This window comes from Ananas comosus, linkage group 4 (genome assembly GCF_001540865.1).
Source record: "Ananas comosus cultivar F153 linkage group 4, ASM154086v1, whole genome shotgun sequence".
Classification (NCBI taxonomy): domain Eukaryota; kingdom Viridiplantae; phylum Streptophyta; class Magnoliopsida; order Poales; family Bromeliaceae; genus Ananas; species Ananas comosus.
Genome location: NC_033624.1, coordinates 3230607 through 3243141, shown reverse-complemented (window position 1 = coordinate 3243141; position 12535 = coordinate 3230607). Strand labels below are relative to the sequence as shown.

Genomic DNA, 12535 nt, shown 5'->3' with positions numbered 1-12535 from the left:
CCCAATTTCATGTGTACTCTCTCCGCCGTAGCCCCGACACGCTGTTACGATCTCGTATAGTTTTTTACCCCCAGTTTTGTTATAATTTTGATCTTTAATTTTGATCGATTCTCTTCTCTGAATCTTCGATCATCTCCTGTTTCTCTTTTCTCTCTCAATAAGGAGTGTGATGAGATGGTATTGTCGCCCCAGGCTTACCATCCGCTCGATTTTGCGGCGGATTATGGTGATCGACATGTAAATCTGACTCCTTTTCCTTGTTATCGATCTATTTTTCATCTGTATATTTGAATCAAAATGTGGATTTGATATCGTTAATTTTGAAATTTGGATTTGATTTCGTTAATTTTTTTTTTCAATTTTTGTTCCGCTATTTGTTAGATGGGAGAAGTGATGATTCTTAATCCATACCACGTCTTCTGCACTTTTGGGTGATGAGATAAATCGAAACATGCACTGCCATCTGATCTCCCTTTTTATTTCTGGTTATTTTCCACAAAAACAATTCCTTTTTTTTTGTAAAATATTATTCTTTTGCAGCTTTGTATTTTGCTCAAATTTTTCTTTTCTTTTTTTTTTGAGTTGCACTAATTTGCTATTTATTGATTTATTAACAATATACTGGATTCTCCGCATTCATTTTGTTTTTATTAATTAAACTAGAAGTGCTATTTCATGCTGATTCTATCAAATTTAAGGTCATGGTTCAAACTTGAAATAAAAACTAAGTTCACAATTAAAATGTAAGTTTAACAGTTAAATTTTAGAAGTAGAATTATATTTAAAATGTTAAATTTTATGCAATTTTAAATTCAGCTGGAAATTTTAATGTAAAGAAATTTATATCTAGATTTTTATTTTTAGTGAACCAATCGTCAGTGAAAATAATTCTTTTTTTCAATTCGAATCAAAGTTAACTCCCACTTTCATTTCGGGACATTCAAACGTGCCCTAATTGCTATTAACAATTCTTTGGAAAAAAGAAAAAGAAAAGTAAGTTTTATTTCAAAGTGGTGTTTTGTTCTGATCAGTCCTTTTTATTAAAATATTGTTAGAGTTTTAATTTCATGATCAACTTTTGAACTTTGCATCTAATTCCATAATGAAATTATACAATTTAAAACTTTTTCTTTTGTTCGACAAAAATGAACGCATCGGTAAGAACTAAGAACACGTACACTGGAAAAATAATAATAATAACTCCTATAGACAAAAAAAAAAAAGAGGTTAAATTCTCACAAAAATCGAAGTTCATAACAATGCCGCGACGATCCACTCTCCAAAAGATATGAACAAGGACGTTGAAATTGAAATGGGGTATATCTTTCTTACTGGGACTTTTACTGGGACTTCACATACTCCTGAACAATATTAAGGCGTTCTGATTCTTCTCCGTGATCCTGGATAGGCAAAAATTGCAAAGATATGGGTTTCAGATCCCAAACAAGCAAAAAATTCGTGGAAAAAAAAAAACAAAACTGATGCTCTTTTATTTACCTTGACGAGCACGCAGGCAGAAGCAACCAACCACTTTCCTCGCTTTTTCCTCGGAGTCGATTTCGCAAAGCTGGATTAAAACATACTTGACAGATCAAACAATCTACGAAATAATAGCAAGCAAATCTTTCTAGTTGCATTTGGATGGGAGCAACAAAGCTCAGCAAAAGCGCATATTTAGATTGTTTTCTTTTGCAAGACAACCAGCAATAGAGAAGTTCATCATCTGGCGCATTCGGCGCTGTAGAATGTGTCGAAGAACAGCAATTAGCATAGCCAAACAAGGGTTTTTACCTTCACATTTTCTCTCTTTTAGAGATTATAAACTGAGTATATGAATGCATTTTCGTCCGGCGTGAGCCGCGGATTTCTTCATCACGAGCTGCAGTGCAGTCATCAGGTCCATGGATTGGGTATTAACTCCGAAATCGTCATCCCTGCACAAATAAGTATAAAAAAAAATGTGAAAAGATAATGTCTTAACTGTTTGTTTTTCCTAGCTAGAGCTGCTGCCAAAGATCTTGTTGCAGCAGAGCTTTTCAGAAAAGAACAACGCACAAAATCCGTCTCAAAAAGCAAAAGCTTCTCACTACACAAAATGATAAAGCTTCATATTAGAGTTTTTGCTTCTGAGTCCCAAAAGCAAACTCTAACTCCCCCCCACAGCAAAAGCTTCAAATTCTTTTGTTAGCTAAATGATTGGTCTCTCAAAGCTTCCGTTTTCTGAACAGTTTTTGATTTGGAAGCCAGACAAACTGGGCGCGCATTTCAAGCAACTTTGGAAGGAAGATTAACATGCCGAAAAGTAAACATGCCAAAAATTTCTCACATAAATTAACAAAAGCCCTCACGTATGCTGATTCACGAGATACTACGGTTTGGTACAGATCCAACAGCATGCCATACAGTTTCGCACATATAAATGACTTACGTTATACCAGATAAAATACAGCTTACAAATTAATTTAAGTCATATCAAACAAAAGCCACCTTAGTCTCAGTTTTAGTTGGGCTTAGTACATTATTAATATTATTATTTTTTGGCAATCGATGTAACTCATTATCCCTATTTTTCTGAAGGTAGCATAAACCATCTCTTCAAAGGATTTGTTGTTCCCAAATTTCTACCATTTCAGTACTACTAGTGTTCGAAAATTTCACCAATAACTTTCCTTCACATTTCATGCTTCGTAATTAGCACATCCTGTAAAAGAATATCTTTTGACGGCATCAAGACAAGACGTAATCCGAACAGACGTCAAAGTGGTTAAATCAAAGTATTTTCAGAAAGAAGTAGACTCTTCAAAGTGAAATGAACATATATCACATTTGATTGACGACTAATACAATAAAATTTCATTCTTTTTTCGTGAATTTCAAAAGCCTACTATAGAAGATTGTTTTTGTCCTCAGACTATTTTGGTCCATTCCTGTTGAAAATGGGATAACTGCTATGTTCTGTGTTTGCCGTATAATAACATACAAGTAAGCATGACTAAGCACTGAACAGCAAATGCAACCACTTATGTTTCAACCATGGTTAGGTAGTTGAACTGACTATATTTGAATAGAACAATAGTTTACAACAGTGCTTTATAACCTGAAAAACAATGAAATAGCAATTTCTAGAGCATGATTGAAATCAATTTCGTCATGCAGTTTGCAAAAGAGCAATAATTGAGTAAAATTCACCTGGGCCAAGCAATTTGCATTAGATTCTTAATTAAAAGTTGAAGCTGTTTTAGGCTTTGTTTGATATTAAGGCCTATCTGACGCTATTAGATAAGATGAAGTCGGGATAAAAGTATATAGGGATATGCTTCTGCGTTTTCCAGTGGAACCGTAGAAAATATATTATAACCGACTCATTGATATGTGGAATGTAATATTACTTACGGAAACAAATAATGTATTTTTTCATCGTACTTTCTTACCGCACGTAACGCAATCTCCCCGCAATCTCAAACAAAGCCTTACATGTTGTTTGCAGTTCAACATCACATCTAATTACTTCTCAAATATCTCCTAGACTTTTTACAAATTTTAGAGCCGATAAGCAAATTTGGACAAGTCCTAAACAAAAAGCATACAATAAGACACCTACATTGGTCCAATGTATATCCAATTTCAATGACCTGAAAGGACGCAAGAAAATTATATTCGAGGGCATGTTTGTTTGCTCGTAATGATTTTCAGCTTGAAAATAATTTTTAGCTGAATTGAAGTCCAGATAAAAAATTATTTTCCCCCATTGTTTGTTTAATTGGAAGTCAATATCTTTGAAAGTACATTTATTTGAATTCTTTATTTGTTTTATCAAAAAAATTTACATTAATAGATAAAAGGATGAAAAAAAATACAACAGTTAATATTTTATTATTTTTTCCTGCCTCTTTCACTCTAGTAATTGACTTTGTCACCACTCAGGCCGAACAGTGAAGTCAATTACAACGTTATGGAAAAGTGAAGTTACGAAAGAATATAATTAATGAAGAACTAAACAATGAAAGTGAGTATTTACGGTCGAATACGACTTCGCCCTCTTCCACTTCCGATGAAACAAACATGCCCTAAAATTAACAACATAAACTTTCCGTCCTAAAAGATGCTAATTACACACTACAGCAAAGTACATGCAAGTGAGCAACAATGAATTACATCTCACAATGCCAAAAACTACTCACAATCCCTTATAAAACAATTTTTAAACAATTCTGTGCGAAATTTAGCACTTCAAAATGCGATTTCCTTACACCTAAGCTTAGAAACTACTCAACCTAATTAAACATGAGATAATTTTCTAAAAAAAAAGAAAAACAAAAGATCACAGACGAGATGGGATCTGTTCACTTACGACATTTTGATCCACTCCGATCGATCGAGATAAACGCTCTTCGAAATGGTGATTGCGATCCACTCCGATCGATCGAGTTAAACGCTCTTCGAGATGGTGATTGGAATCGGGAGAGAGCGAGGAGGAGCGGCGCTGCACCATGCTAGGGTTTTTGGAGGGAGAATGAGGTATGGGGGAGATGAAGTGCCTTTTATAGCTCGTTTCACTGTGATTGTTCAACAGCCTGATTCATGCCACGTGTCACCCAGAGGTTGAAGCATGTTCTATCGGACGGCTAGAGAGAGATGAGAGAGAGGAATTCAAATATTTTAGTTAGATTTTTTAAAAACTCTTATACTAATTCTGTAAAATTTAAAAATAATCTAGCATATATAAAAAATACAAAACTAGTAATATTTTTAATAAAATAAATCTTAAATAAATCAATGATTCTAATAATTATTATTTTAGACTAATTTATATTTATTGAGAAAATTAAATTTATTAAATTTGGTGGAAATCTATTTTTATTATTTCTCTAATATTAAACAAAGCTTTTGGGAGCCCTCAAAACACATATTCTTGACTCCCCTTTCTCCACAAGACCACAACAAATAATTCCTGTCACCATCTCAAAATTTTAACAATTAATAACATGGCATTAAAATATAACATCTAAAAAAGCTTATATATGAAAAATTATAACATTTAAAATTATATTATTAAGTGTCAAATAGTTTAAAAAATTAACCATAAAGAATGAGCCACTATTCAATGTATGAGAGGTACATATCAAAAATTTAATATATGTGATACGTAGGATTTTATATGTGTAGTAAAACATATTTAACTGTTAGGTTTTGATATTATATTATGAGTTTCAAGTGTGCAAATATATTCATTTAAATTACTAACCAATTTAATATATTTTTCAAAAATAATTAAATTAATACTATAAATTTTTCATAATCGCCGCATCGCTGGCACCCTCCACTAGTAATCAATAAGTTTGAAAATTTTCAGAAATTTTTTCTAAAATTACTTATTTCTTAATATTAAAAAACATTTAAGAAATCTTAATTAAAAAGAAGTAATAGCCGAAATTACATATAATTCAGGAGTTCCATACATTTTTTCCTTAAAATTATTTGGATCAATTATTATTTGAGTTCATTCCTGTCATAGTTTGGACCCGAGTCGTTAAATCATCGGGTTTAAACCCGACCCGTTAACACCATTCCTAAAACCCTTGCTCTTCCCCCGCGCCGCTCCCTGCTCCGCCTCCACAAAACCACCTCTCTCTCTCTCTCTCTCTCCATACCCATCGCCATTGCTATCCCCTCCGACGTATACCCTCAAAGCCCTAAACCTAACCCTAATTCCCCAATCCCAGATACTAGTAGACGGTTCACATCGGAGGCATGAAGCTGCGGGATCGCAAGAGGCCGGGCCCTAAGCCGAAGGGAGCCGCCGCGAAGAAGAAGCCGAGATCCTTCGGAGGCGGCGGAGACGACGATCCCTTCTTCGAGTCCGAGCCGAAGCGCCGCCGCAGGAGCGGCGGAGACGACGAGGTGGAGAGCGAGGAGAGCGACGAGGAGTTTGTGGATGGCGTTCGATCGTCGGAGGAGGAGGGGGAGGGGGAGGAGGAGGAAACCGCGGACGAGAAGAGGGTTAGGCTTGCGAAGGAGTACTTGGAGAAGATCCGTGCCGCGACGAAGAGGGTGGAGGAGACGGAGAAGGACGAGGAGGATGAGGAGGAGGAAGACGTGGGGAGGGAGGAGAAGGAGGGGAATAGGGATTCGTTGGTTGCGGAGATTCTGCAGAGGGATCAGCTTGAGGAGAGTGGTCGAATCCGAAGGTTTTTTGCTTCAAGGTGAGTATAGAAATGAATTAACTCTATACCTTTTTGTTTTCGTTTGAAATGAACGAATGAATTGTTTGATCTATATGGAGATTGCAGATGCATCTAATTGAGTAGAGCATTTTGGAGAGGTCCTATAGCTTTTTCTAATCAAAATATGTCGACAGCTTTGTACTGAAGCTAGAAGCAGAAGCTTCAATTTGGAGCTTCTGCTTTTGGGCTTATAAGCTCATTCTGTCTTTCAGTTTCTGCCGCAATCAGAAGTTTCTGTTTCTTGAGTAGAGAAGCAGTTATAGGAACCAGCTGTAACAGACAATCTTGTGTTATTCGTTCCAGTGTGAGAACTTTTTTACTGTGTGGGCTTTGTTGGCTAAATATTTTTCCTGTTTTAAAGCAATACCACGCTACTCGTGTAGGAGTAGGTTGATATCTGAATTAGCAGAACACGTTTTGCTGCTTTGTATTCTAATTTGCCTCAATGGTGTTGTTCTATCTACTCATTGGCATATTTTCCACTCTTAGGATTTACCCCCTCTTTTTCCCTTGCAGTGGCTGTGAATTTCTGAGCATATCATGTTTTTTGGGTTAAATGATCTGTCAAAGCTTAGTCTTGCGTCTTACTATTTATGAAACTCTGTTCGGAAGCAAATGGAACTGTAATACATTTCTTTTAAGCTGTCGAGATTTCAGAATAAACTTCAGTTGATGTATAAATGGATTCATCTGTTTGGAACAAAATGAAATGTTCATTTTATGTTTTATTCGATACCTGATTTCATTATGCAAGCTCATTCATCAATATTCGCTTCTAGGAGCTTATTTCAATGTGAAAAACATTCAGGGTCTTAACTCCAGAACCTCAAGATGAATCCCAGTTCCTTGTTAAGCACCGCCAGTCTGTTACTGCTGTCGCATTATCAGAAGATGATTCCAGGGGTTTCTCAGCATCAAAAGATGGCTTGATTCTTCACTGGGATGTTGAAACAGGGAAAAGTGAGAAGTACTTGTGGCCCACCGAGGATGTGTTGGTCTCACACTATGCGAAAGCCCTTCAAAAGCCATCTGCAAAGAGAAGTAAACAAATATTAACTTTAGCTGCGAGCTCAGATGGACGGTACTTGGCCAGCGGCGGAATGGACCGCCATGTCCATTTGTGGGACACTCGCTCACGGGAGCATATTCAGGTTGAGTTTAAGGAGTAGGGTAATTTTATGCAATTTTACAAAGTTGGACTAGGCATAACTTGCTGTTACACTAATGCAAGATTAACAGAAGTTGTTATAGTTCATTTGATGCGGTACTGTTCTAAGCTTTAATATAATAGGGGTTGTAAGAGTTGCACTGATAGAAACTGTCTAAAATTGACGTGAAATCTTAATATAAATTATCATCTTGTTACTATAAGTGTGTATATGTATGTGCTATATAATCTAATGCTGTCAAAAGTTTATTGTATGCCTTCTTATTGTTGCCTTGAGGAACTAGGCATTCTACTTCAATGAAGAATTTCAACAAAATGAACACAAGTTAGTTATGTAAAGTTCAAGTTTGGCTTGTTTATATTCAAACCAATCTTTGACTGCATCGGTGTTATACTGTAGTTTTATTGTTTCACGTTGTCAGGATAGATTGTCATCCAGATTCGGTTTAACAACTAGGATAATTTTTTGCAGATTTACTGATATTGTCGGGATAGGGTAAACTTACCCTTTGTTGATGCAGATTTAATAGATATACAATTCATTTTAGTTCCACTCTGCTCTATTGTTAAAATTGAGTGGAAGCTAATTTATTGTACTATGGGAGAACTGTCTAAAAGTAGTGCGAGTTTTTGCTGGCAATTTATCGGCTTTTTTCCAAGTATTTAAGTTGGACTATGTTATTATATACTTATATTGATCTTGCCACAAGACATTGTCCTTGAGTCAACAGGTGAAAATGAACTGAATAGAAGGTTAGTCTAGTTCACAGTTTGGTTTGTTTAGAATCAAACCTGCTTTTGTTTTTAACCTCATTAAATTTGAGCCAAACAAGTGCTGCTTGGGAAGTCTTGTCTATGTGATTGGTTTTTGATCGAAAATTCTAGCACTAGCACTTCTGAGTACTCATCCTAACTGTATTTCAAGCATCTTTGAATAAGCTTTTAATTTTGTTTCCCCTAACAATGTTGTGTAGAAAGGGGAAAAAAAATTCAGTTTGCTTATTAAATAATTAATAGCATGGTGGTTTACTGTTTTAATTCAGTTTGCTAGATTTTAATTTGTATTGCTTTCCTGTCTCTGATTAATGCTATTGATGTAACAGGCCTTTCATGGTCATAGAGGACCTGTCTCATGCCTTGCCTTTAGACAGGGAACCACACAGCTTTTCTCGGGGTCTTTCGATCGTACTATCAAGCTGTGGAATGCAGAAGATAGAACTCATATGGATAATTTATTTGGCCATCAAAGTGAAATATTAATGAGTGATTGCCTACGGAAAGAAAGACTTTTGACTGTCGGGCGAGATAGAACAATGCGATTGTGGAAGGTAAAATTACTCGTTCTTAGAACTGCTAAGAAGCTGCTTTATCAGAATGATTTACTCCTGTTGGGCAATGTTGAATTGTCACAAATATGGAGGATAATGTTCTAAATGTTATCTTTCTGGCTGTTATTCTGTTAATTATATTCAAATTATTGGTTTCACATGTCTAAAATGATAAGTCGGTTCTTTTCTCCCCTGCTTCATATTCTTCAATGTATAGGTTCCCGAGGAGTCACAATTGGTTTTTCGTGCCCCTGCTTCATCTTTGGAATGCTGCTGCTTTATAAATGACAGCGAATTTATATCTGGTTCGGATGATGGAAGTATTGAGCTTTGGAGCGTAACGCGGAAAAAGCCTACTCATATTGTAAAAAATGCCCATTCCTTATTTTTACTCCATAATGATCATTCACAGAAGAGTGAAAAAGACAGTATTCCTAATGGTGACAGTACAGGTAATACCACCGTGAACTCTCTTCAAGCATCTGCTACTTTGTGATGTTAGTACATGAAAAACTCTTAATTATTTTCGAACAGGGTTTCTTTGAATGCATACTTTTTTTTTTTTGGTNGGGGGGGGGGTGTTTACACATATACATCCATGCTAAGTTGGTTAATATTGAATACTTTTGTTTTTTTGGTTGGTAAGGCAAGGTTATATATGTGAAGAATTAAGGGCTTGTTTGGACTTGCTGTTTGGTGTAGTGTTGTTTGATGAAATACTTTCTGAATAGTGTTATTAAGAAAAGCATTATATAAATACATCTACATCCCAGCAGCTTCTTTTAAATGAACATAAAATCTAAACAAATCAACGTGATCATCAATATTTAGTTAATCATAAATTAGCAAGAATCTATTGATTCCTTAGCTGTTCCATAAATTCCATTTGTGGCTTTGTTTGTATTGTTGACTATGCTTTCTTTGCACCTTTTTCCGTTTTGCAGAAAATCATAAGTGGAAAGCTGATAGTTCTTTGTCAGCCCACACATGGGTTAGTTCCGTTGCTGTGTGCAGAGGTAGTGATCTTGCTGCATCAGGAGCAGCGAATGGCGTGGTTCGTTTGTGGGCCATTGAAATGGAGTCCAAAGGGATCCGCCCATTATTTAGTTATCCTCTGGTATTTATACTCTCCATGCCAACAATCTAATATTTTGAAATTTAATTGGCCGTAATAAATAATCAGTATAATAATTTCGTCTTCAGACAGTGTTTTGTGTTTGATCACTAACTCTTAATACCTAATGCTCGTAAATTAATACTTCTTTTTATTCCCTCACTCAAGTAGTGTTGTAGATTGAACCTAGATGTTATACATGCCTAATACAATACCTGATGATCAGAATGACCCATTTTATTTAATTGACCGAATTAAGAAAATAATATCTTCCTGAATACTGTAAAAGATAAAGAACAAGGAAGTGGCGGCATTACTCATTTTTTTTTTCTTTTTTTTGTCATAATGTGCATAACAGTAGTTTAAGTTTGCTAAGATTGTTGAGCTGCTGGAATGTACTCCTAGGCACCATTTGATTGGATGACGAGGAAAATTTGCAATAGGATACAACTTCACAATTCTCAATGCTTTTTACCTGCCTTTTTTGCCTGTTAAAGTTTGTTTGCAATATTGATATTTCTGTGCTAATAAGATAAATGGTGTGTACTTTTTTAATCATTAACACAAGAGCCTAAGGGGGAAAAGTTTCTCCCTTTGGTACAACTCATTCAGAACTTGAGCTGAAGATTGATTGCTATCCAAAGTGTGTTTAGCTGAAATACTATGGTCACCTTACGCCCAACAATCAATTCCTGTGTTTCTAGATATGGCCTTGTGACAGGACTTTTTCCAGCGATTTCCATGACTATTCTACTTAGTGATGATCGATTTATTTATTTATATGTTGAGCGAAATATCCTTCTAGTAGTTGACAGTGTGATCTGCTGATGATGTTTCCTTGGGTGGCGTTCATCTACGTTTTGTCATTTCGTCATTGGCTTACTTTTAAAATAGAAAATAGGGCATTGTCAAACTTTCTCATCATAAGTTACTTTATGAAATTATGTTAAACAACCGAACAGTTTCACCCTATTCTGCTCCTGATGAAGTATTCACTTGGGTAACTCTCATTTGCACAGTTGTTAAGAATTGTTCAAAACTACTTTGTGCTCAATAGGAATTTGAATGTGGCTGTATTGTCTAGAAGTAATGCAAATTTTCAGTACTCAAAAGTGGTGAATACTTAAATAACTGTATTAGAAGCCCTGTATCTTTGTTTATATTTGAGCTGTTTTACATTTTCGTTGGTAATAGTAACAGTAATTATTTTTTTTAAAAAGGTAGTTAACAAATCTGGTCTGCAACAGGATGGATTTATTAATTCGCTTACATTTGCAAAATCTGGACGTTTCCTTCTTGCCGGGGTTGGCAAGGTTAGCAGTTCTCTCTTGCCTGAATAGTTTTTTTTTAAACAACATAGAACTTTTGCAAAGGTCCCCACAGGCATCTTTCTCATTGTATTTTGTTTGACAATTTTATTCTCCAGGAACCTCGCTTGGGACGATGGGGCCGAGTTCAAGAAGCCACGAACGGCGTTGCAATACACTCTCTCCGACTAAAGTAAGACAATGTTTCCTCATTTTGAAGATCCCATACAAAGGAATATCTCGATTTTTCCTGGCAACGAGTCATTCCTCAATTCGACAGTTACGATTCCTTTCCCTCACGACTACCATTGAGAGTTGTTCGCCCCCTTTTTCTGGCACACCCAAAGATGAGAATTTACATGGAATCTACATTTATTCCTCTTGAAAGAATTTTGGTTCAATTTATGTATTCTGGGTTCGACAGTGCTATTCTGTGAGAGCCCCATCCCACCTTGAGGTTTGATGTTCAATCCTTCGGAAAAGAATGATCTTCGGATTCGATTGTACCCATTTGATGCAAATCTGAGTTGCTAGTGATGTTGTAGGTTGGGCTGGAAGGAAAAGAAAATATGAAGAACAACATGATCTTTGTATTCAATCAGTTTCTTATTCCACACAATACATTACAATACCGTGGTTTAATATTTAATCCAAAGGTCTCTTTATGTTTTTTGCATTACTCTTACGGGTTGGATTTGGTAAAATCTGAAACTGAATTCAGAGGATGAACCGAACTAAGGTACTTCAGTCAGTATGGTTTGGTTTAATTTGATTTTTTTTTTTATAGAAAGATTTTTGGGTTAAAATATGACAAATTGTTAAAATTAAGATAAAAGTGTGATTGGTTTTATCTTAATTTTTTTTTAATCTAAAATCTGTNATGATATCGTAAAATCATAAAATTTATTTTCTAGATACTTCAAATACTCTAGATCAAGTTTAACGGAGCCGATCGACGATTCGAAAGTCGCAACATCGAAAACAAGCTGAAAGCACGGAAGGCTCCGTGCTTCCGATAGCATAGTAGCCTCACTCTTATGTTTTTTTGCATTACTCTTACGGGTTGGATTTGGTAAAATCTGAAACTGAATTCAGAACCGAACTAAGGTACTTCAGTCAGTATGGTTTGGTTTAATTTGATTTTTTTTTATAGAAGAATTTTTGGATTAAAATATGACAAATTGTTAAAATTAAGATAAAAGTGTGATTGGGTTTATCTTAAATTTTTTTTTAATCTAAAACCTGTCATGGTTTTAATTTTTTTATAGTTTAATGATGAATGTATATTAAATTATTACAAATTCCATTAATCCAGTTAATTTGATTTGTGCGGTTTAAAAACCGAATATCACTCAACTTATATGATATGTTTGAAAAAATTTTAAGTAAAATTA

General features: G+C 35.3%; 1 protein-coding gene and 2 long non-coding RNA genes across 3 annotated transcripts; 2 read left to right on the top strand and 1 right to left on the bottom strand.

The window, feature by feature from the left end:
- LOC109708535 lies at window positions 1–493 on the top strand. The gene is made up of 2 exons (XR_002215774.1): window positions 1–237; window positions 382–493. It is a non-coding gene; the product is annotated as an uncharacterized LOC109708535 (long non-coding RNA).
- Window positions 1064–4507, bottom strand: LOC109708534. Its single transcript, XR_002215773.1, has 4 exons — window positions 4352–4507; window positions 1792–1934; window positions 1498–1567; window positions 1064–1400 (listed from the first exon to the last, which is right to left on the bottom strand). It is a non-coding gene; the product is annotated as an uncharacterized LOC109708534 (long non-coding RNA).
- LOC109709635 (U3 snoRNP-associated protein-like YAOH) lies at window positions 5588–11812 on the top strand. The gene is made up of 7 exons (XM_020231946.1): window positions 5588–6203; window positions 7033–7375; window positions 8496–8720; window positions 8938–9172; window positions 9665–9837; window positions 11082–11147; window positions 11261–11812. Exons 1-7 carry the CDS (start codon window positions 5752–5754, stop codon window positions 11336–11338), a joined length of 1572 nt encoding a protein of 523 aa, XP_020087535.1. The 5' UTR covers window positions 5588–5751; the 3' UTR covers window positions 11339–11812.